General features: G+C 37.1%; 6 protein-coding genes across 6 annotated transcripts; 3 read left to right on the forward strand and 3 right to left on the reverse strand.

Moving 5' to 3' along the window:
• The first annotated feature begins 2767 nt into the window (after positions 1-2767).
• Positions 2768-7628, forward strand: LOC108814604 (disease resistance-like protein CSA1). Its single transcript, XM_018587207.2, has 5 exons — positions 2768-3375; positions 3854-5024; positions 5434-5748; positions 5828-6718; positions 6828-7628. The coding sequence occupies exons 1-5, from the start codon at positions 2885-2887 to the stop codon at positions 7470-7472; spliced, it is 3513 nt and encodes a 1170-aa protein (XP_018442709.1). The 5' UTR covers positions 2768-2884; the 3' UTR covers positions 7473-7628.
• Positions 7629-8051: 423 nt separating this feature from the next.
• On the reverse strand, positions 8052-8587 carry LOC108815050 (50S ribosomal protein 6, chloroplastic). Its single transcript, XM_018587710.2, has one exon. The coding sequence runs from the start codon at positions 8541-8543 to the stop codon at positions 8223-8225; it is 321 nt and encodes a 106-aa protein (XP_018443212.1). The 5' UTR covers positions 8544-8587; the 3' UTR covers positions 8052-8222.
• Positions 8588-12279: 3692 nt separating this feature from the next.
• On the forward strand, positions 12280-14197 carry LOC108814621 (cation/calcium exchanger 1). The gene has a single exon (XM_018587231.2). It carries the CDS (start codon positions 12365-12367, stop codon positions 14090-14092), a length of 1728 nt encoding a protein of 575 aa, XP_018442733.1. The 5' UTR covers positions 12280-12364; the 3' UTR covers positions 14093-14197.
• A 1573-nt stretch (positions 14198-15770) lies between these two features.
• On the reverse strand, positions 15771-17748 carry LOC108814586 (cation/calcium exchanger 2). The gene is made up of 2 exons (XM_018587187.2): positions 17606-17748; positions 15771-17457 (listed from the first exon to the last, which is right to left on the reverse strand). Exon 2 carries the CDS (start codon positions 17441-17443, stop codon positions 15791-15793), a length of 1653 nt encoding a protein of 550 aa, XP_018442689.1. The 5' UTR covers positions 17444-17457; positions 17606-17748; the 3' UTR covers positions 15771-15790.
• Positions 17749-17760: 12 nt separating this feature from the next.
• On the forward strand, positions 17761-21486 carry LOC130497764 (uncharacterized protein At3g43530-like). Its single transcript, XM_056990899.1, has 4 exons — positions 17761-18811; positions 18931-19665; positions 19742-19903; positions 20024-21486. The coding sequence occupies exons 1-4, from the start codon at positions 18167-18169 to the stop codon at positions 20456-20458; spliced, it is 1977 nt and encodes a 658-aa protein (XP_056846879.1). The 5' UTR covers positions 17761-18166; the 3' UTR covers positions 20459-21486.
• A 481-nt stretch (positions 21487-21967) lies between these two features.
• On the reverse strand, positions 21968-23941 carry LOC108815505 (uncharacterized). Its single transcript, XM_056990900.1, has 2 exons — positions 23717-23941; positions 21968-23401 (listed from the first exon to the last, which is right to left on the reverse strand). Exon 2 carries the CDS (start codon positions 23393-23395, stop codon positions 22151-22153), a length of 1245 nt encoding a protein of 414 aa, XP_056846880.1. The 5' UTR covers positions 23396-23401; positions 23717-23941; the 3' UTR covers positions 21968-22150.
• Positions 23942-24682: the final 741 nt, after the last annotated feature.

A 24682-nucleotide genomic window follows, 5' to 3' on the forward strand; every position in this document is an offset into this window, starting at 1 on the left:
TTCATTAGGGTTGTTCTAAAAGCATGCTCACGGTTAAGACACATAAAAGTTGCTAAAACTGAATTAATATTTTAATTATTTATTTATTTATTTTATGTAGGAAATAGAACTAATAATTGAAGAACACGTATGTGATGGGTTTCTGAACAGTGTATTTATGCTTAGACTACTTTCAATGGAAGTCTTTCCATTTGATTCGTAATATATGTGTTATGTATATATATGTATGTATATATTTATATATGTATAAATAATTGTGGGGTTCACAATTATTATGAAACCAGAAAGAAACTGTATACAATAAAAAACTGTATACAATAATAAATAAATAAAATTACAAAATTTATGCGGGGTCTATGGCGATCTTTCCAGCTAATCAAATGTACATGCTAAAATAAATTCGCAGTTGAACTATTCTGACACTAAAATGGCATAGTAAATTAATACATTGTACTATTATATTAGTAAATCGACATCTGAAAGCCGACTGATTTATGAATTTAAAATTCAGAATTGTACGAATTTATCTCCTTTTATTTGTATTAATATCGTTGAGATGATCTATTTTTTTAGAGTTTAGATAGGGTCGTCTCTAACAGTTTGTAGGTTTTCAGAATCTTTAGTAAAATAATATAACATTAGTTATATATATATTTTTTTTTTCTAAATCAGAATTTGCTCCATTGCTTTATTCTACTTACATATGCTAAAAGACAACTCTATGTCTAAAGACTAAACAATAATTTACCATGTCAGCATCATGCTTACCGTTATCTATTATATTAGTAAATCGACATCTCAAAGCCGACTGATTTATGAATTTAGAATTCAGAATTGTACGAACTTATCTCCTTTTATTTGTATTAATATCGTTGATGATCTATTCTTTTAGAGTTTAGATAGGGTCGTCTCTAACAATTTGTAGGTTTTCAGAATCTTTAGTAAAATAATATAACCTTAGTTAATATTATATATATATATATGTGTATTAAGCATAAAATTAAGAGAAAATATATGCATTTAACCTAATTATTTGCCAAATGATTTACCACAAGTCTTTTCTATAATCTTTATACAAAAAATATTACAAGACTATTAAAATTGATGACATGTCATATGGTTAAATATGACATGAAAAATTACATCTAATGATGATATATTTTGGAAAAAACTTTTTAAAATATTGCAGTAACTCATATATTACATTTAATTTTGATTTATATTTTTGGTAAATTTTATAGAATATGGTAATAACTCATAAATCATTACTAGAATAAATATATTCAAATATAACATTTTGAATTTTGAAATATTATTTAATTTTACTTTTATAAATATACATTTTCTATTATCTAAAATTTTCTAAATTTAAAAAAAAAATTAAAAAATCATAATATCATTAGTTTCTTTTAAATATCTACAAATTTTATAATATTGTTTAGTTTTATTTTTTGATAACTATGGAAATTTATATGATTTTTTAGTAATTTTGTACAAGTTGATATAATATATTTAACCAAAAGAAATAGATAGATTTTTTATCTAAGATTCTAATTTTAAGTATATATAATATATATATATATATATTCTTAAATATAATTTAAAATAAACCAAATTATTTTCTCTTAATTTATGCCTAATTAGATGATATATATTAATTATTGGTAAAAAATAATAAAATATAATATTAATAAATTATATTTTAAAATATAATAAAAATTTATCAGCGCACATAGTTATTCTAAAAATTTACAGGAAAATACCTAGTTTTATATATTATATGACTATTTAGATTACGGAAAAGTCTGAAAGAGTTTTAAATGTGATCTGGTGGAGGGTCTCTATTAAAATGAGAACGAGGGCCCAAAATGGTGACTGTAACAGCTGAAAACACGAAACCAATAGTATTTTGTCTGGAGGTAGATGGCCGTATGGGTTGACGAAGTCAATAGACAAAACCAATCGTTCATGATATTCGTTTACACGTTTGTTTTTTTTTTCTGAGAAAACATACGTTTGTTTAAGAAAAGAAAAACCTAACTAATGCATTGGTTTTGAACCAAGTCTATGTTTGATTTACGCATAAGCATTTGTAAGTGAACTTAAGATCTAATACTAAATTCGAACAAAAAAGTCTACATTTATATTCCGTTTCAACTGGTAAACATACGTTTGTTTAAGAAAAAAAAACCTAACTAATGCATTGGTTTTGAACCAAGTCTATGTTTGATTTACGCATAAGCATTTGTAAGTGAACTTAAGATCTAATACTAAATTCGAACAAAAAAGTCTACATTTATATTCCGTTTCAACTGGTAAACATATAGATAGAGAAGACAATGATCTTAAATCACCAATTCCCCGCCCCCAGTTTTAAAGATCCTATCTTCTATCATTTGAAACTGTACAAATAATATGAAGGTTATGTTAAATAAAATAAAATTATAGATCTGTATATATTGAAAACATAATTATACACAAAGGTTTTAAAGAATGGTAAACCTTTTGAAATAATAGAGGGCAATCATAGAAATTTTCCTAAATAATTATTTCAGGGGGGCAATCATAGAAATTTTACCATGTAAATCATAAAAATTATGAATAATCAATGAAAATGCACAAAAATAAATATTTTATGGTGGGCAGCTGCCACCCTTCCTCTCCACCTCCCTCCGCCAATGCTCCCACTAACGAAATATTTAACTTCTCCCACTATACCCACGGTCTACATTTAATTGATTTTATCGTTTCTTATAGTTTTTAACTCCATATAATATAATAACGTACTAGAAAGGATTGACTTATTCTTATGGGAGTCTCCTCAAAACAGAGCATATGATTTGAAAGCTCCAAAGCCAGAAAAAAAAGTGTAAGAAAATTTGACATGGCAAACTGCTCATCCTCCTCTTCCAGGGCGAAAGCAGACGAGGAGACACCCCAAGAACAAGTGTTCATTAATTTCCGCGGAATCGAACTGCGCAACAGCTTCGTTAGCCATCTCAACAAAAGCTTAAAAAATAATCGGATCAATGCCTTTATAGACACAGATGAAGAGATGGGCCAAAGTTTGGATGTTCTGCTCACAAGGATCGAACGGTCCAAGATCGCTCTAGCGATATTCTCTCCAAAGTACACGGAGTCAAACTGGTGCTTGAAGGAGCTTGCAAAGATGAATGAAAGAATGGCACAGAGCAAGCTCGTAGTGATTCCAATCTTCTACAAAGTGGAGCCTGTTGCTGTAAAAGAACTCATGGGAGAGTTCGGTGATAATTTTAGGCAGCTAGTGAAGTCTATTGACAAGAATACGAAGAAAAAATGGAAGGAGGCGTTAAAATCTGTTCCTTACTCAATGGGTGTCGTGTTAACACAGAAAAGGTAATTTTTCTTTTTTGCTATGATCTTGAGAACTTAGTGTTTTGAACACACGCAAATATGATACACGAAGAAGCAAGAATACTTGGAAGAAAACACGACTAAAGGAAATATATATTTTACAGTTTGTAGTTCACTATGTGAATTAATAATTTACAATCTTACCTGTATTTATAAAAGCCCAAATTTTGATTTTTCTTTTACTTTTATGAAAAATTTCTTATCTACTAAAACAGTGCTTCTAGTCTTAAATTTTTATTTTGGTGTAAATAATCTAATATAATCTTAAACTTTATAACGAATTTTCAATATTGAACCCCAATCTGAGTTATCAATTTTGGTAAAGAGCCAATTAATAGATGAGAGTTTTTTTAATGGTAATTACGAATCCGCTTTGCGTGTACGAGTGTGTTTAAATTTAAGTCACTCCAGAATCAACACATAACTAAAATAGTATTTATCTTCCCTCCTTTGTTCACAGCGATGAAGACGAGATCATCGGAAAAGTTGTCAAGGAGGTCAAGAGAGTGCTAAGCAGACTTTCACAGGCTTCTCCTAACACCCTAGAATGTACTATACCATCACTTCAAAGACACCAGAAGTGTCATGAAAGCTCTTGGGGAATCAAACACCGACTTGAGCAACTAGAAGAAAAGTTATGCATTGGGATAGAGGAAACAACTCGTATTATTGGTGTTGTTGGGATGCCTGGCATTGGTAAAACCACTCTCGCTAGGAAGCTATACGAAGAGCTGAATAACGAATTCTTGAGCCACGTGTTAATAGAAGATATACATGAAATTTCAAAGGGCTACGGGTTGGGTTACTTAACCAAAAAACTATTGGATGGTTTATTGACTAACAAGAATCCCAACGGTGAGGTCGTCCATGAAGCTTACAAGGATCAATTACTAAAACACAAACACAAAGCCTTTGTTGTCCTCGACGGTGTTAGTAGCAAGGAACAAATCAATGCTCTTCTCGGTGAACGTGATTGGATTACGCCGGGAAGCAAGATTGTCATTGCAACAAGCGATAAGTCGTTGATACAAAACTTGGTCGATGATACTTTTGAAGTCCCCCGGTTAAGCGACAGGGACGCCTTACACCACTTTATGCATTATGCGTTTGATGATCAAGCAGAAGATGATGCTCTTGAGCCAGGAAAGTTCTCGAAGCTTTCAAATGATTTCGTGCATTACACCAAAGGAAATCCACTAGCTCTGAAGATATTGGGCGCAGAACTTCTAGGGAAAGACAAGACTCATTGGGAATCAAAGCTAGCTGCGTTGACACAACACCATAGAAGTCCACCCGGACAGAGCACAAGCAAGATGCTTCACAATTTATGGAAAGGAAGCTATGATAGATTGTGTCAACATCAGAAAGATACTCTTCTGGACGTGTCTTGCTTCAAGTCGCTAGATGAGGACTACGTAACGAGTTTATTGAATTCGGATGGCGCCAAGAATGAAATAGAAGATCTTGTTAACAAGTTCATGATTAATATTTATGCTGGCAAAGTAGAGATGCATGATACATTGTTTATGCTCTCCAAGGAGCTTGGTCGAGAAGCTACCGCTACTGATGGAAAGGGGCGACATAGGTTGTGGCACCATCAGACGATAACTACTTTGTTGGAGAAAAATAAGGTAATGCTGAAACCTAGCTTGGTTGTTATTTGAGTATATATGTTTACATGTTCCCTTACGTCAATCCACAGTATATGTTATGAAACGTTGAAAGTGACATATTACATTGACTTAACTCCATACGTTAGCATCAAGCTTATTCAGGAGGACTAGCACGCGGTTTGCCACAAGATGAACAGATTTTTACAGCTTTAGTTTTTTTTTTTTTGAACATTTCTTTATAAAAACTTCAGCAAACAAGTAACACAAAGTGTAAAACAGTTTTTTTTTTGTTTGAATTGATTTTAACATTCTTTAAAAAGGAATTAATTTAGCATTCTTTCAAACAAAAAAAAAACTTCTTGGATAAATTATATTTTTGTCTAAATTCATCTGTAATTTTGTGTTGTTGTTTGCCGCTGGTCAACAGGGAGCTGGTAATGTCAGATCTATATTTCTTGACTTGGCCGATTTAAAAAGGACAAAGAGCTTCGACAGCAACGCCTTTGCTAAGATGAGTGATCTAAGATACCTCAAAATCTACAGCACTCATTGTCCTCAAGAATGTGAACGTGACATTAAACTAAACTTCCCAGACGGACTCCATCTACCTTTGAATGAGCTGCGATGTCTCCACTGGTTGAAATTTCCACTGAAAGAAGTTCCACAAGATTTCAACCCTGTTAATTTGGTTGACCTCAAGCTTCCTCACAGCAACATTGAACGAGTTTGGGAAGATAATAAGGTGATTTCTCCATAGTTTCTGGAAGATTTTGTCTGAATCTTTGTTGATGTTATATTTATTTTTGTTTATGTGTCCACAGGCTGCACCAAAACTAAAATGGGTCAACTTGAATCACTCAAGGAAGTTGATCACTCTGTCAGGGTTAGGAAAGGCTCCAAATCTTTATGAACTAAATCTTGAAGGCTGCACGGCATTGAAAACGTTGCATGTGGACATGGAAAACATGAAGTGTCTTGTTTCCTTGAACCTGAGGGGATGCACAAGTCTAAAGTCTCTTCCACGGATAAATTTGATCTCTTTGAAGACTCTCATACTAAGCGACTGCTCAAATTTTAAAACCTTTCAGGTTATTTCAGATCAGCTTGAAGCTCTATACTTGGATGGCACTGCAATAAAAGAACTTCCTTGCGACATACGTATCCTCCAGAGACTTGTCTTACTGAACATGAAAGGTTGCAGGAAGTTGAAAAGGCTCCCTGACAGCCTCGCTGAGCTGAAAGCCCTAGAAGAACTCCTGCTTTCTCATTGTTCAAAGCTCAAAGAATTTCCTCAAAATGGGAAAAACTTGAGCCGTTTGGAGATTTTGCTTTTGGATGAGACTGCCATTGAAAAGATACCAACGATACTCTCAGTGCGACGTTTATGCTTAAGCAAGAATAATAAACTCACCCTACTTCCGGATCTAATCAATCATTGTCCTAAACTGCAATGGCTTGATCTGAAGCACTGTGAGAATCTTACACATGTTCCTCAGCTTCCACCAACTCTTCAGTGTTTAGATGTACGTGGCTGCAGCTCACTGAAAACAATTTCGAAACCACTGGTGTGTTCTATGCCGACGGAGCAGATCCATTCTAAGTTCATTTTCACCAACTGCAACAAATTGGAACGAGCTGCAAAAGAGGAAATTGTAGTCTATGCTAAACATAAGTGTCAGCTGCTATCAAGTGCACTCAAACGCTGCAACGGGGTATCTTTCTTACTTACTCCCCCCCCTTGATATATCTTCCTTTTGTTCACAGCTTTTTTCTTCATGGAACAAGGATTAATGGCTTATCTTTCTGTTACAACTCTCCCAGGGCTTTGTTCCTGAGATTTTGTTTGACACTAGCTTTCCTGGATGTGAAATACCTTCATGGTTTTGTCATGACGCAATTGGATCTCTGGTGGAGTTTGAATTACCTCCTCACTGGAACCACACCAGGCTTTCAGGGGTAGTCCTATGTGTTGTTGTCTCGCTCAACAACTGTCAAAATCATGCCAACTTGATGGTCAAATTCTCTTGTGAGCAAAAATCCGGAGAGTGCATTACTTGGAAGGTTGGTAATCTGATCGAACAAGACAATGAGGTAGTAGACAGAGTTGGGTCAGATCATGTCTTTATTGGCTACACCAACTGTCTAGACTTCATAAAATTACTTGAAGGCCAGGTTCCGCGTAAATGTGCTTCGACAAAGGCATCCCTTGAGTTTAGCGTGACAACTGGTATTGGTGAGGAAGCTAGGTTTGAAGTTTTGAGATCTGGTCTCAGTTTCGTGTTTGAACCTGAAGAGATCAAAGTTCCAGTCCCAAGAAATGAAGACGTCGAAGGTAAGAGTAAAAGTAACGGAACTTCAAGTCCTAATGGTTGTTTGAAGGATCAACCAAATGGACATGAATCTCCAAAGGGCCACTTTGAGACTTGTATCGAAAGTTACATCACATGTGAAGCACATTCTTCCTAAACAACTGGTTTTGTTTTCTACTCTTTTGTACTATTAGAGAGGCATCTGCTTTCTATCCAAAAAGATCTTTCAGTTTATTTCTTCTTTCAAATTATTTACTCATTGAACTATTTGTATTGGTATATTTATTTTGAAGTTGTATCCTCTCTGTTCATCTTGGGTGATGTTTTCAGGGTTATACAGAATAACTCAGGATTTATAACAGGTTCAAAAGCGGGTTAAAGCTGTGGACGTGTTTGTATAATTGAGCCATCGTTTTTTATTTCTTGGAACTGTCTCCAAATATAGACCGAACATAGATTTAAGAATAAAAGTGATCCTTAACTGAGTTATAACGTTCATATTTTTCTGACAACGTTTTTTCTGACATTCATCACTATCCAAAAAAAAAAAAAATCTCCCATTGCTACACCAGCAAACTGAGCATTTTGACTACAACTCTAGCATTAACCACAACAAAAACACATATTCAAACATTAAAACTCTTATCACACCAGTACAATTGTTAATTGAAGACATTATTATTTTTTATTTTGGTGTTCGATCTGTTCATGTTGATATGCATAAAGCTGAGAGACATTTAAAACTTAAAACAGAGGAAGCTTTAAAAAAAGTTTACAGCTTAGTCCAATCATTAACACAAGAGGAGGAAGGAAACATACAACAGAAAACAGAACACAATAACAGAAACAGACGCCAACAAAAGCTCTCAAACTAAAAGTACAACCAGACCAGCAGTTAAACTCATAACTATGCGGCAGCGCCTGAGACCAAATCTCCGGCGGCGGTGACACCACCGTCGTCGGAAGAAAGAGCGAGAGGAGACCAATCCGGAGGGAGAGGAGGCAGAGGAGCATACACTGTAGGCTTTCTCTTAATGTCCCAAGGCTGAGTCTTCTTCGGCCTCGTCTTCCTGTGATGCGCAGTCGATTTCTTCTGCGGCCTCGACGAACACTCTATCACCATTCCCAGTCCTCCTCCGTTGCCCAGTTTCGGAACTTGAAATTGGCGGAGAGCCGGAGAAGCAGCCACGGTGGCGATTCCGGTGCCAAAGATCGCTGACACAGACATCGTTTCGTCTTATCTTTCTGCTGGAGTGAAAGTGAGCCTCTAGCTTCGGATTAGAGATGTATATCTTGTCCAAGTTTTCGTTTATTTTATGGGCTTTTACATGTTTTAGCCCATTTATACACAATGTGTAATTGGTGGACTCATAACGGCCCATATTGAACTCGTTACGCAGCATGCCTGCTTTGGCAAGTAGCATATCTAACTCATTATGGGTGCACGCAGCACGCCTGCTTGCAAGTAGCATTTCCCTGACGCAAAACGGAATGGACAATCGCAGAAAAGGGCTGACGTAAATCAAGTATTGACAAAAATGATTTAGAAGTGTTTTCAGAAACACTCTTAGTGCAGAGATTGACTAAAATGTTGATTAATGTTTTACCGCAAAATTCGAGGTTTGATTCCTAAAAAATGTAATTCTTGCATATTAATAGTTACAACCTTTAAAAAATATTCAGCATGAATCTTATTTTAACAGACATAATTATCCGTTCGATAAATGTTTTTTAGTTGTTCTAAAAGTATAATAAAATCATAAATTTTTAAATCATAAAAATCAAAATTTTGGATAACGGAAAAGATTTAGAAACTGATGTACTGTAGTTTAAATCTTCTCCGTTCTCTTTATAAATATTTTCAACCATTTACCGCTCCATTATATTGAAGTCTAATTTTTATGAGTTTGTAAAAGGTTCTTGCAACTTAAAATATATACTGATCTTAGACATTGGTTATACTGTTGTTTCTAAAAGAAAACGTACAAGAAAGCCAACTTGCACGAGACAGACTAACTGACATTCGAGTACATCCATTTGGTTTTAGACTTTTTTTAGTGGCTTTTAGGTTTCCAATGCTTTTGTTTCCCACATCCTCCTATCTAATCATGATTATGTATTAATTCAATATAATTAACACGCCTAAATTAGGCTTTAGAGTAACTACTATCACCAACATACATAACCAACTTCCTATATTCCACTCATATCTTGTCTATAATTCCTAAATAACGGCAAAAATTGCTTGCGATGAAAAATACTCTTCTTTACGTAGACTCAAAAACATTTGCTAAAATATGGCCAACAATGAGATTACTCTAGTTTCATCTACGTGACTTGCATTATCCGATGCATTCACAGATTCACGTGCATCAGACTACCACCCCTTATTTTTCTTGTCTACAAATAGTTATAAGATTTTTTATTTACAATTAGTACTATATGCCTACATATCAACAGCTCAGCCATTTGATTTTTCGTACGAGGAGATTCTGTTGGTTAGACCAAATTTGGCATCGCAAACTTATGGTACCCATTGGCCATTGCATTATATACGTTTTGCAAACCTTATCCTTATCTTATTCTCGTTGAAATAATAACCGTGGGAGAAAGTTCAAAATAGTATAATACTAATTATTATAACCGTGCGTTATAAACTATATAAACGACTTTTGTTTTCTAAATACCAACTTTAACAACTAAATTGCATAAGTTCAAAAATGTATTGACTTAACTACTATTGTTATGCATGAATATATATATATATATATATATATAGGTAGTTAAAATAATTATGCGCCAAATATATAATATGATATTGATATATGTAATTTACAATATAATTTAATTTTGGGTTTACGTATGCATGTATCTGTCTGTTTACAGGTAAGTGTCTTGTATGAACGCCTAATTCGAGCCATGTGATTTCTTTGTTGGGGTAAATTTTGGTACATGGACAAGAGGACCATATGAATCGACTGATCTCGTGTTCTTTGCATTATTGCAACTATTTTCTTTGATCAAAAAAATATTTTCTTGGAATAAGAGTTTATATTTTGTACTGCACTGTCATGCCAGCTAGATGAATATACCAGGAATCTTTCGTTCCTTTTTTATTCATCAATATTTCAGTAGTCTTTTTTTTTGCTTCAATTTGGATCAATATTTCAGTTTCCGACCAAAATAAAAGAGATACTGATCTTGTTTTTGACTAAAGATACTCATCCTTGTTGGACTATACGAAATACGTGACTTCTTTGCTAGTTTGTATTTGCAGGTTTTTCTATAGATGTTAGCCGATTCTTATTGATGCTAACATGTGTCATGAGCTATAGAATGTTTAGCGCCTCGTACTTGAATTCATTTTCACTATGTTTTTTTTCTCTTATCAAGCTTTGTTGTTACCGATTTAACTTATAAACTATTTTCTAACTTTAAATAACATATATTGGAAAATGATTATCCAATATTTTCAGGCCACCTTAAATATGTGTATATATTCAGGTCTAAACCATATATTATGCATTGGACAACTACGGTTTTCTTTTGTCATCTAACTACAATTTCTTCTTTATATAACTAAAAATCATTAATCTAATAGTAAGGTTCTTCGAAAGGTAAGATATTATCATAGACTAAAAATAACAGTTATGTTGCATTATAACACATGTGACTACAAATAAACTTTATGTCAATCTATATTGAGCAAATATGCCAAATAACACAACTGCTAAAAGTACGAAAAGAATATTTAATTGCCCATATTAAATTTTTTCATGAATATGAAAACTACTCACGAAGATGAAAATAGACTAGTAACTTATATTCAGTCATCTCAATCTATGGATACAAAGAAGCTGTCGGTTTCCGACAAAAAAAAAGAAGAAGAAGCCGGCGGTCCGAAAATACTTCCAGTAATAATTTTTGTTTGCATTATTAATCGATCATCTGTTTTCTGTATAATTACACGTGTGTCGATATCTAATTGATATAATTCCATTATACAAGAAAATCGAATCATAAGAATGTGGACATGATTACGTTAGAAACTAATAAAAGTCGTGATAGGTTAGGATTACGTTGCAAAGATGTCTCGCTTAAACTTAAAGATCGACCTTTAGGTTTGGAGTTTTCTCCACGTTCCTAATCCTTCCAAAACCCTAGTTTCTAATTATATATCAATCAGATGTCCACAATAATAGTGTAAGATTAATTTTAGGTCGCAAACGTTAGGCAATATATATATTGATGGCCGTCCAAAAGGAAAAACAGAATTATACCTAAAAGCCCTTGATGTTTTCAATTAGTTTTCACCAAAACAATGCTTTCAGTTTTTTTTTTTTTTTGTAGAGGGCAAGAATGACCTGAGTTGATGATCAGATAAACCATTGACAGTCTTTTTCACTCACTTGAAAAGTTGTTTTTTTACTATGAACATGATTTTATGAATACTGCTACAACCTTAAAGTTAATTAGTTAGCTAACTGCGACATTTTCTACTACTTCATAAATCATTAAATACATTATTTGACTAGTGACACAAATATCTCAGCACACATGATTTAGATGCCTCGTGAGTACTTTTTCGGTAATATATATTTAATTCAAGTTTTGATCGGTATAGTATATTTTATGGGAAATTATTACGTTTCTAATACTAGCCACACAATTATTTCTACACTACAAATTTAGTTTGCGAGTTGGACCATTTAAATAACAAAATCATTATACGAGAATATATCGTAAAATCAATAATAGATTAAAAATGTTTTATGAAAACACTTTATCAACTTCGATTTTTCTTCCTTGTTTAAATAATTGAATATAACCTCCCCCACTTAGTTTTCCACATAAAAAGACAATAGTTTTCTCCGCCCACACCCGAGTGAAAAAAAAAGAATCTTATATTTTGCGAAGTATTTTATCATCAAAAAAATCTACATAGAAAAATAAACCAACATAACAACGACATCATTCTTTCATTATAATATCAAAAAACCTAACACCCTTCATTATTTGTTCCCACTGCAAACCAATTTGCTTCCTTGAATGGCAAGTCTTTTCTCCTCACCTCTCACCTCACGTTCTCTCTCTCTTCTCATCAACCTCTTCTTCATCTTCCTCATCTATCTCCATTTCGCTTCACCAAATCCTCCTCACTCTGGATCAATCAACGACCTGAACTCTCTCGCCGGCGGTGACAGCTGCAGCGAGGGACTCGCCGCCCTTGACGACCACCGGTCCAGGTGTTCTTACATAAGCTCTCAATCAAAATGTGGCCAACAAGGTTACGTAGACTATCTCAAGATCTTCTTCTGTGTGTTCGGAGAATCCCCTGTTTTGGGCCATCTAGTTTTATCCATCTGGTTGTTTGTTCTGTTCTACTTGCTCGGAGACACGGCCGCGAGTTACTTCTGTCCTTCTTTGGACAGCTTGTCTAAGGTCTTGAAGCTGTCTCCTACCATGGCTGGAGTTACGCTTCTCTCTCTCGGAAACGGTGCGCCGGATTTGTTCTCGAGCGTTGTCTCTTTCACGAGGTCGAACAACGGCGACTTTGGACTCAACTCTGTTTTAGGCGGTGCGTTCTTCGTCTCTAGCTTCGTTGTCGGGACGATTTGTCTCCTGATTGGGTCTAGAGATGTCTCTATCGACAAGTACAGCTTTATCCGCGATGTGGTTTTTCTACTGGTCGCTCTTTGTTGTCTCGGCCTGATCGTTTTCGTCGGCAGAGTAACCATTTGGGTCGCACTTTGTTACCTCTCCATTTATCTACTCTATGTCGGGTTCTTATCGGCTTCGCATTTCTTGGACCGCAAGAAACCTATATCCAATCAAATTCTTCGTACTAAAGAGGATTTGGCCGAGATGGGCGTTCCATTCCTCAGCTATATCGATGAGGAGAAGCCCTTACCGCCGCAAAAAGTTGTTCGAGAATCAAGAACTCAAGAACAAGAATTCAAGATTGTGATTCTTGAATTGCCGCCAAAGCAGCCGTCTTGCTTCTCGGTGCTAGTGAGCATCGTAGGACTGCCTCTATATCTCCCACGCCGGCTCACAATTCCCGTGGTCAGTGAAGAGAAGTGGTCAAGGCCTTGCGCGGTTGTTTCCACAGCCATCGCGCCTGTTCTACTAACCGAGCTTTATTGTTCTCATTACAGCGGGTCCAAAAGAAACCTAACACTATACGTAATCTCTGGAATAATCGGTTTATTCTTTGGTGTCTTAGCCTACTTGACGACGGAAAAGTCTCGGCCACCAAAAAAATTCTCACTGGTTTGGCTTCTAGGCGGCTTCACAATGAGTGTGACATGGACATACATCATAGCACAGGAGCTAGTCTCATTGTTAATATCCCTAGGGGATATCTTTGGCATTAGTCCTTCCGTGTTAGGACTAACCGTACTAGCTTGGGGAAATTCTCTAGGAGATTTAATAGCCAACGTGACCGTGGCGGTTCACGGAGGTAGCGATGGTGCGCAGATAGCACTTTCCGGGTGCTATGCAGGTCCACTATTCAACACGGTGATTGGACTAGGCGTGCCACTTGTCATGACTTCTTTGGCTGAATATCCTGCGGTCTATATCATTCCAAGTGACAATTCGTTGCTTGAGACACTAGGGTTCTTAATGGTAGGCTTGCTTTGGGCACTTGTGATAATGCCAAAGAAGAAGATGAGGCTTGATCGGCTTGTCGGTGGCGGATTACTCGCTATTTACCTATGTTTCTTGTTCTTGAGATTGGCTAGGGTTTTCGGAGTGCTTGATATCGACCGGTGAATTTTAAAGTCTTTGTGAATTTTGTAATAGTTGATTGTTAAAAGAAGAAATTTGCAAATAGATTAAAGTTGTGGGGTCATAATATTATTCCACAAATTTTATTTATTGTGAAATACTATTGAGAGGGATGGCTAACTTTGTGTGTTGGTGAACATTCATTATCTGTCAAACTTAGTACCTCACTAGAATTAAGAAAGTATTGGCATGTTGTTCCAGGTTCATTGTTCATAGATTGTTAAGTATATACAGTACATCATTAGTATACATTTCTACTACTACTAATTAAGATCAAAGCTCTGTTGACCTGATGATTTTATTTACCAAGAATATCAAACATTTGAAAAGGTCTAGCGAAGTCTATAGTTTAATCTAAGGCCCAATGAAACGACTAAGTACTATATATATGAACCAGCTATGTGAATTTTTTTCTTTTTTTTTTTAGAAAACCTGCTATGTGAATTAAGATCAAGTTTTATTCGAGTAAATTTATACCGCAAATTAAACAGTATAAATCACACTCAAATGAGACTCTTGATCTTATTAAACTATATGACTGGGCACTGACCATAATTTTATGTAAAAGTAAATTTTATCTTGTAAATAAGGTATAACTGTTTGGCTGATTGTGGTTTTGGCTCAACGTATTAATTAAGAAGACAAACCTCTTACTTAAACTAAAAGGTCTCAGTTAGGTGAAATCAACCGGAGTGAAATCAGATTTTACCTAATTAAATGTAAAGCCCCTAATCAACTTAAATAATAAGGAACATTGCTAAGTGTCACATTGTATTTTTAATTATTAGAAAAGGCCAAAAAATTGGATTTATCCTAACTCCATAGAAACAATTTGCAGACAAACAAGAAAAATGTGCTAAATTATTATGCACACGACTCATGAGATAAGGAAATTTAATATAATAGAAAAAAATAACAAGAAAAAACACATCTTATCTTAAGTTTTTTATAATGCAAACTGGCTAAAAGGGACAAGTATTGTCCATTCAACTTTTTTTTTGCCATCTACTGATTTTATTAATAGTATTGTCCATTCAACTAACTCCCACACTACTGGAATTAAATGGACTCCAATAATAATTCCCTGTGAAATAAATCAAATATATTTCCATGAAAGAAAACAAAATACACTATCAACAGGACATACAAGACTGTGGATATGTTTACTGATTACTTCATGCATGAGTAGAGATTGTTGTCTCGTCGAGTATCTGACACCTATTCAAATTTAGCTACTCAATTTGAATTCCATAACTATAAAATTCATTATACATTTATGTACTATTCATATCCATCCTGTAGAGCCACTTCATTTTTCAATGAGCTCAAAAGCCATCCATAACTCAAGCAGTCAAGTGAATCATTGATGGAAGTTAAAAAAAAAAAAAAATTCTATTTAAATACAAGAGAAAAAGTTTTACTGAGGATTGACCCAGTAGACCAAGTGGCCTATAAATTCAAAAGATACAAACTTGAATCAGAGATTAGTAGGATGGACGATCATTGATGGAAGTTAAAACCATAACACTGTATCAACCATGACTGTATCCATTTATGTTGAAAAAATCTATGTTATTAAATCTACACAACAAAATTGATTCACTTCACAGTGTAGACGATCATACAAAAGTACAAACACAGTTACACAAGTTACATATGAAACTGTGAGTTGAAATCAAAAGGTTAGTGAGAATCTCCAACTGTTTGTACAATTCTTATAGACAACGAAGCCAAGTAAATAACCAAAAGCCCTATACCCATCACACCACCAAGCCTCATTCTATTACTAAACAGAACCAAGAACGACCAAACCAGTCCTACCACCAGAAACCCAAGACTCTCCAACACGCGAGGATCCGTCTTTATCACAATACTCGACGGATAAATCTCCCACGCGCATCCCACAAGCGACACCCCTAGAGCAAACAACGTATTAAAGATAGGACCAGCGTAGCATCCCGACACAGCCACCTGAGCTCCTTCGTCCCCATCGTGCAGCGCCATCGTCACGTTGGTTATAAGATCTCCTATCGAGTTCCCCCAAGCGAGAACCGTGAGGCCCAAGATCGAAGGGCTTACACCGAAGATGTAACCTAGCGAAGTCAAAAGCGCGACCAGCTCTTGCGCTGATATGTAACTCCACGTCATGCTCATCACAAACCCTCCAGCTAACCAAGGTAGTAACCACTTCTTTGGCGGGTTTGACTTCTTCGTCGTGGCTCCTGCGACAAAACCAAGAACTATACCGACCAAACATCCAACTAGATAAACAATCTCCACCTCGAAACTTGTCGGATTCCGCTTCCAGTTCCATAGAAACGACAAGAGAACCGGAGCAAACGTAACCGAAGCAACAGCTATCGGTTTAGACCATCTGTCTTCACTCACGACAGGTATAGTCATTCTCCTCGGCAAGTAGAGAGGCAAAGTAACAACCCAAACCACTAACTTCCAGTAACATCTCCCATCATCAACAACAACAACAACATCATCATCAAGATCGTCTCTCTGCTCCAAGATTGGTTCACTAAGACTACTACTACTACCCCTTTTATGAACCGACTCGACATCAAACTCGCAGCCACTCTCTCCACCAAACCTCCAAGAGAGATACACAAAGGCAACGTACACAGCGTACAGAGAACAGAACCCGAGAGCTCCCCAGAGATTGATCTTCCCGTAGACCAAGATCAAAGCCAAGGAGCCAACCGCAGCGCAGAAGAAGCAAACGTCTCTTATGAAAGCAGACCTCTCTATCCTAACCTTTCTCCTATGCAACGAAACGCTTATAACCCCAACGACCACGCAGGTGACGAAAGCAGAGCCTCCCACGACAGTGTTGAGACCAACGTCGTAAGTACCACCCTTTGACTCCCCCATGAAAGAGACCAAACTAGCGAACAGATCAGGAGCGCCGTTACCGAGAGAGAGAAGAGTCACACCCGCAACGGTCGGTGACAAATTTAACAGCTTCGAGAGAGACTCGAGAGACGAGCAGAAGTACTCGGAAGCTGTGTGGCCCAACACGTAGAACAGAACGAGGAGCCAGAGGAAGAGAAGGGACTGACCCAGTACTGGGAACCCATCGAAGTTGCAATAGAGGAAGGAGAGGTAGTCGACGAAGCCTTGGCTCGCGCAACGGTCGATTGATTTCAGGTAAGAGCACTTTGATTTGTAGTCGTGGAAGTGCTTCAGGGCGCTGCAGTCACTGTCTGAATTAGGTCTCAGGGCGCTGCACTCACCGGGGATTGCGAAGAGGAGACAAGAGAGGATGAGGAGGAGGAGGAATGTGATTTTCGAGTGACCGGAACGGATTGAAGAAAATGGATATCCCATCAATCAGGTGAAACCTGGAACTCAGCAAAAAAACAGAGCAAAAACAGAGCAACCGGATCAAAAAACAGAGCAAATTACCAAAGGTGGGATTTTTATAAAGGGAGAGAGAAATCTATTGATGGGTTTGCCTCAACAGATCACGAAACGACATAAAGCACTGACCTTTTTATTAAGATTTGGATAAAGCAAAGAAGGAAGGAATCTACTGGATTGCGGAAGAGTTCTCGTAGCAAAGAAGACACCAACACCCACAAACACACGGGACATCATCTCTTATACCCACCCTCCTTATCGGTCAATCTTTGAAAGACATGAAACAAAAAGGAAAAAATATAAAATGGCGAATTGCTGGAATTTACAGTTAACCCTAAGGAAGGTAAACTATTTACGGGTTTTACCAAGTTTAACCGGAGGGAAAACCGAATCGAATTGAAATACGAACCAAAGATCATAAATTAGACTTAACCGTCCCCAATCCAACTTAAACCCTCCGATCCAATCTCGATTTTAACCATCTCGAACCCGAATCCAAATAACCACTCAATTTCGATTTAAACCAAGTGGAGTCTCTCCAATTTCCCCTTTATTCTTTATTTCTATTTCTCCCTCCCCCCCTCTCTCTCAAACGGTTTCCCCTAAATTCGAAAACGTATCCCAACCCTAGAACATCCCACTTCGATTCCTTCGATTTCCCTTCGATTATTCACCGAAAACGTGTGAATCATGGTTGAAACTAGGCTGGGTAAGAGAAAGGATAGGCTTCCTCCAACGGATCCTCCTCCGCAAAAGAGCGGGACCTCGAAGAACTCGAAGAAGAACAAACCGAAGAACTTGAAGAAGAGAAAAACGACGGATGAGGAATCACCGGCGGTTGAATTTGTTGGAACCGTGGGAGTTGCGGAGGAGAATGAAGTAGAAGAACCGGCTAAGGATGTAGAAGATCGGGAGAAAGAGAAAGAAGAATCGGAGAAGGAGAAAGAAAGGGAAGAAGAAAATGGAGACGAAGATGAAGAGGAAGAAGGAAACAGCGATGCATCTCAAGAAGAGAAAGAAGAAAATGGAGACGAAGATGAAGAGGAAGAAGGAAACAGCGATGCATCTCAAGAAGATAAAGAAGAAAATGGAGATAAAGATGAAGATGAAGAAGGAAATAGCAATGAAGAAGTAGAGAACAAAGATGAAGAAGAAATACAAGAGGAGGAAGAGAACGGGACTCTCCCGACTCCCGAAGAGAACGGGACTCCCGAAGAGAACAGAGGTCAAAACGAAAATGAAAATCAAGAAGAAGGAGAGAAGGAACCCCCATTGGAAGCGGAATCAGGAAATGTTGATGGTGATGGTGACGGGGTTCTCGGGCAAGGAGAAGAGGTAATAACTGTAAAACTTGAATAGGGTTTAACTAAATATATTAGGAAAGGCTCGGATAACTTAGGAGAACTATGTTTTAGTACTTGAATAACTGATGTAGAACACAATGTTACTTGCAGGAATTAGAGGCAACCGAGGCAATCAAACCGTTGAGGATGTACTTCTATGAGTCGGAGTACAAGAAACAAATAAAGATAGCGACCAAATGTTTCGTCAATGACGTTATGGTTACATTTGCTAATCTCAAACCGAAGATGAGTGATACTGAGAGGAAGTGGTTTGAGAAGCATCCACAATTCTGTCACGTGTTCCACATGGAGAAGGACTCAAACCACATGGTCCAAGGAATGTGGATGTTGCTATTGCGGACAGTGGATGGCTCGAAGAGGAAGGAAGTGTGGTTCATTGTGAATGGTGTTCCCATCCGCTATGGCCTGAGAGAACACGCTTTGATCTCAGGTCTTAGCTGCCGCAACTATCCACTTGGGTATAAGGAGTTTGGTGATAGAAAGTTCGTGAAGCGCCATTTTAAGAAGGGAGAATCAATAAGGCTTGAGGATGTCAAAGCGAAGCTGTTGGCTATGGGAGAACACAGAGACCGGCTGAAGATGATGGTTTTGTTCTTTTTAGGAAGTGTTATCTGTGCGCAAACGAAAGTAGGAAAAGGCGCCAAAGATGTTTTGGAATTCTTCCAAAGAGCTGTGGACGATCTCGAGTTCTGCGAAAACTTTCCATGGGGGAGGTACTCGTTTGATTACATGGTTAAGGAGATATCGCACACCATGGATCATTTTGGAGGTCGGGTTAGAGAGAAGACTTTATGGCCACTTCCAGGTTTCTGTCTGCCACTGGAGGTAAGCAATTGAAGATAATTACCTTATCATTTATTAATATTATTGTGTTAAGTGTTTGTACATGATTGGTATGTAGTTGCTTGCTTTTGAGGCAATTCCCAAGTTTGGATTGAAGTTCAGACAAGAGGTTGAAGACGTCGATATAGACTGTCCTAGGATGTGCAGATCAGTCTTTAAATCAGCAGGGATGAAAGGGTTCTCACTTTCAAAATTGAATCGGGAACTGGACAAAATAACGGTATGTTTCTTCTGCTACAATCTTGAAAATGTTGTAATGTTTCTTGTGCTACAAACTTTGAAAATGTTGTAGCATTATACTAACATGTATTATTTTTTGGTTTTACTTTTTTGGTATCAGTCAGGGGATATCCACAGCATCCTTCCTACCAAGACAGAAGAAGAAGTAGCTCTTTTGGAAGAGCTGACTGAAGAGGAGGACGACGTTGATGTCGATGATATTTCTATTGACAGTTGGGTAAAGCGTCTTGCAGAAGGACATTCAGTCTTTTTTGAAGAGATGTATGATGTAGACGTTGCTGCGCGTGATCCAAATGCACAAGAGGCTGTCGACGAAGATCAGGATGACGAAGATCAGGATGACGAAGTAGGTGGAGAGGAAGGAGGCGCAAGCCAGAAGAAGATGATGGAGGAGTTGATCAAACAAGTGAAAATGATTGGCACTCAGCTAAAGAGAGTTAAGAAGACAATGGACAAGTTTGAGGAAAGGATGGTGGTTCCGTTTGAGGCGTTTATGAAGAAAGCTATGGATGAAGGGCAAGGAAGCGGGGAGTGAAGAACTCGGTTATGTATTTTGTAAACTCGGTTATGTATTTTGTGGGAAGTTGGACCCATTATTTTGTTGTTGTGTGGATGTTGGAAACCTCTTGACTTTTTAGGTATGTTGGATGGAACTTGTTCTTGTTATCATGGATGTTGCAATCTTGTTATCATGGATGTTGCAATCTTATATTTTGAATGTGCCTCTTAAGGAAAACTAGGAAAAGTAGGAGAACTTAATGAAAACTAGGACAACTAGGAGAACTTAATGAAAACTAGGAAAACTAGAAATACTAGGAAAACTAGAAATACTAGGAAAACTAATTCTTCAACACCACACTTAAACTAAGCATACAATTCTTCAAACTTCCTAACAATGTCATCTTCTTCATTTTCGTCATTCCCGCCCTTCCCTGTCTTCTTCTTCTCCAAATGACTTTTCATTTCAGAAATGGTCTTCTGTAATTGCTCAATCACTTTATTCTTCTCTCGGATTTCATCACGGGTTTGAAGCAATGCTCTCCTTTGCCATTCTGTACCATCCTCTTCATCGAACCAAGAGAAGTACTTGCATTCATTTCCAAGCTGCAATAAGGGGAAGGTCAAAATTCAAACCCAATTCAAATCCAGATTCCATTATATCCAGATTCCATCATATATTCATACCTTAAAGCGCGGACAGCCATAAAAGTGTCGACCAGGATTTTTGTCAGTCCAAGCTTGCCTTATTTTCGCTGGCAAGCCACAGTGACACAACCTCAGACAAGAAAATCGGCGGCTCCTTTGCGATAAAGACGAACCCGAACCCGAACCCACTTCCATCTTCACTTTTTCCATCTCACTTGCTCGGCGAGGGGGGGGGAAGAGAATTCGATTCTCGAAATAGAGAGAGAGAGAGGGAGAGGAAATGGGGAAATGGGAGACCCGAAATAGAGAGAGAGGCTAGAGAAAAAGGGGAAAAAGTCAAACTGAAAGGGGCCCAACTGAAAGTGAGATATTAAAATGAGATAATTGCCCAAAAAAAATTTGTTCTTAGTTATACCCAAGATACTAGTATTCCCAACTTTGGTCATAGTTATATTTTTGTCGGTTTCTAATTTATTTAGTGTTACTAATCTATTTAAATTGGTTATCTAGTTTTACCTTCAATATTACTAGTTTAAATTGTTATTTATATAGTTCCATGCAATTATATTTAGCGAATAGATATAACTCGAAAGTTTCGTTTGTAAGATGTCTTTGGCCAACAAAGTGTTATTGGAATTGCAAGGTCTCGTAAGGGATACGTGAGAGTTTTTTTCCTAAATTTCAGAAATTGATAACCGAGTTTTGTTATAAATAGACAAGGAATCCAACAAAGATTTTTTTCCTAAATTACATTAAAAATATATTTTCTGCTTACTTAGTAATTATTCATTATATAATCTGTTAATTTTATTCTAAAATTCAGAAATTACATTAAAATTCATTAAAAATATATTATTCATTTATAAAAGAAACATTTAATTTGTTTGACAAAAAAAAATAAACGTTCTGAAATTGATAACCGAGTTTTGTTATAAATTGACTATACTCAAGTTTTACGCAGTTTTCCAAGTCATACAACACGACACAACACGAAATGAAACAAAGTTCCAGAGATTACAACATAAAATCAAGTACCCAAATGCATTACTCGAAATATGCATTACTCCAAATTCATCCAAATTTAAACTCTTTTCCTTCCTTGCCGCTTGATGCGATCTGGAGGTATGATCTTCACCTCCTTGATCTGATCTGGTACATTCCAAGAAGCCATGTCGGGCACAACATTAAGTGTTCTGGAATACGCCAAATGCCACATTTCCGTCCAGTAGTATTTTGAGCACAACTCATGGATATCAAGGCGCCTGCCATCAACATTCCTAGCGAAATAGATATAAGCTGCCAGTCCATGCAGACAAGGGAACTTTTCATAGTCCCACACCTTGCAAGTACAAGTTTTTCCAACCAAGGTCGCCCAAAACACCTTTCCTGCAGCGTCAGTGATCTCGTACTTAAGCTCGTAACTATCAAGTTCCCGCACAGGTAGCTTATGTGCAACAGCCCATAGATCGTGCAAGTAGTTCTCAACCCGAGGCACCAGTCTTGTATTCATTGATCTAGAAACAACATCCTTCCGTTGAGTGAACCAATCAGAGAATTTCCTAATGATACAATCCAGCATTGGTATTAAGGCCCACCTCGTTGCCTCTTTAAACACGTTCTTCATTGATCCCAGAGTGTTGCTTGTATCCAAGTTGTACCTATCACGTGGGAAAAAAACCCTTGCCCATTTGTCCTTTTCAATACCACATTCCTCCACATACTTGTACGCAGCAGGACATCTTATCTTAAATGAGTCGTAAGCAGAATTGAAGTCATCAACCGTGTAATATCTGCCCAACTCCATAAGTTTTTGCCCGACTATATTCTTGTTGACGTTACAAGCATGCAATTTCACCTTTTCCTTCAAATGCCATAAACAATGACCATGGTGAGCCTGTGGAAACACGTTTCCTATGGCGAAGATCAAGCTCTGATTTCTTGTACTAATGAAAACCAGTTCAGAAGAGTCTGGTATAACACTTTTAAGCATCTCGAAAAACCAAGTCCAACTAGCAAGATTCTCACCATCTACTACTGCAAACGCAAGTGGATACCTCTGACCATCAGGATCCTGAGCTTTCGCGAAAACTAAAACACCACCGTTCTTCAGACGTATCCCCTCCACAGCTATCACCTTCCTCATAACTGCAAACCCTTCAATGCAAGCTCCCAAAGCTATGAAAAGGTACTCAAATTTACTTATATCATCCAATTTCAAACAGGTTTTTGTCCCCGGATTCACTTGCTCTAACATGTACAAATAACTATACAACATCTTGTAGCTCTCTTTCGGACTACCAGGTATATCTCTGACGTGATTGCTCATTGTGTCCTGCCAAAAGGAACAAACAAAAGAAACTCACTACAATTTCCCCTACTATTATCCTGCTACAGTTTTACCAGTTATTCGAATTTTCCCTGTTTTCCTAATTCTACCAGTTGTACCCAGTTATTCAGTTTTACTACAATTTATCAAGAACAATTGAATAATCTAGGGTTTATCCCTATCCCTCAACTCCAATTCACCTACCGAAATTCATTATATACCAATTTACCCCGAAATTAAACAAAACTTGTCACAATTACAAATCTATTAAAACCCCCAAAACCTACTTCCGAAATAATGCTAGGACAGAGCATAACTTACCGGCTGCAACTTTATCCGCCCCGACGGCAACAGACGGCAGCGTTCGAGAAGCTGAGAGAGAGGAGTGGAGGAGGAGCTGCAAGAGGAGCTGCTAGGGAGCTGCTACGGGGGGAGGGAATCACTTTTTTTCTTTTTTTTAGACCAAACCAACAAACATAAGAACCACTTTTAATTTCTCAACCCATTTTTTTTACAGACCAATCCAATTCAGATCCGACCAAACCCGAGTTATATTGGATGCCGATTTTGGTTTGGGAAATGGGATCAAATTTTTGGTTCCAATTAAAATATGGGATGTCCTTTTGGTCTTTTCGCATATTCATTAATGGTTGATGGGTATAGGATATTTTATGGTGCATAGGAGATTGATTGAGGAGGAGATTAGGCATTGGAGGTGATGTCCCCAAACACACAGACACTTGAAGAGGACCTGTTGAATACAAATGTCAGAAAAAGAGAGTAGGAATTGTATTTTAGTTTTTGTATATAAAAAGTTTTTTTAACATTTTGTCATTGCCGTTTTGGGGGCATCGGTGTGTATATGGAAATGAGCATATGTGTCGCCTTCACGATCAACCATGCGTCATTGTCCAATTCCATTACGTTTTAAAGGAAAGGGATAGGAAGAGGCTTTTCCGCAGTTAAACTATTATTTTAAGAAGCCGACCCAGCATATCTTTTTGTGCTTTTTGACCGTGAAGATGAAGAAGACATTCTGGTTTTGTCTGTTATTAATAACCGATCTCAATCGAACCGGTTTTGAGATTAATACATGAATTGCTCGTTGCATATACCGGAATTATAAAATGGAAAACGGTATGTTTGAATTTAAACCGTATATAGTTTGGTTTTGAATTTTTATTTAGAACTAGATTACGGGAGAAAAAATATAAACATTATTTTAAATATTTTTGTTATAGTATTTCGTTTTGCTTGTTTGGTGGAGTTTCATTGACTGTGTGTGAA

This window comes from Raphanus sativus, chromosome 7 (assembly GCF_000801105.2).
Source record: "Raphanus sativus cultivar WK10039 chromosome 7, ASM80110v3, whole genome shotgun sequence".
Classification (NCBI taxonomy): Eukaryota; Viridiplantae; Streptophyta; class Magnoliopsida; order Brassicales; family Brassicaceae; genus Raphanus; species Raphanus sativus.

Excerpts from the sequence above, each read along its gene's own strand:
- LOC130497764 (XM_056990899.1), top strand. The coding sequence starts at position 18,167 with ATGGTTGAAACTAGGCTGGGTAAGAGAAAGGATAGGCTTCCTCCAACG. Across the intron at positions 18,812-18,930 it reads TTCTCGGGCAAGGAGAAGAG|GAATTAGAGGCAACCGAGGC; the intron begins GTAATAACTGTA and ends TGTTACTTGCAG. Across the intron at positions 19,666-19,741 it reads GTTTCTGTCTGCCACTGGAG|TTGCTTGCTTTTGAGGCAAT; the intron begins GTAAGCAATTGA and ends ATTGGTATGTAG.
- LOC108815050 (XM_018587710.2), bottom strand. The coding sequence starts at position 8,543 with ATGTCTGTGTCAGCGATCTTTGGCACCGGAATCGCCACCGTGGCTGCT.
- LOC108814604 (XM_018587207.2), top strand. The coding sequence starts at position 2,885 with ATGGCAAACTGCTCATCCTCCTCTTCCAGGGCGAAAGCAGACGAGGAG. Across the intron at positions 5,749-5,827 it reads GAGTTTGGGAAGATAATAAG|GCTGCACCAAAACTAAAATG; the intron begins GTGATTTCTCCA and ends ATGTGTCCACAG. Across the intron at positions 6,719-6,827 it reads CACTCAAACGCTGCAACGGG|GGCTTTGTTCCTGAGATTTT; the intron begins GTATCTTTCTTA and ends CAACTCTCCCAG.
- LOC108814621 (XM_018587231.2), top strand. The coding sequence starts at position 12,365 with ATGGCAAGTCTTTTCTCCTCACCTCTCACCTCACGTTCTCTCTCTCTT.
- LOC108814586 (XM_018587187.2), bottom strand. The coding sequence starts at position 17,443 with ATGGGATATCCATTTTCTTCAATCCGTTCCGGTCACTCGAAAATCACA.
- LOC108815505 (XM_056990900.1), bottom strand. The coding sequence starts at position 23,395 with ATGAGCAATCACGTCAGAGATATACCTGGTAGTCCGAAAGAGAGCTAC.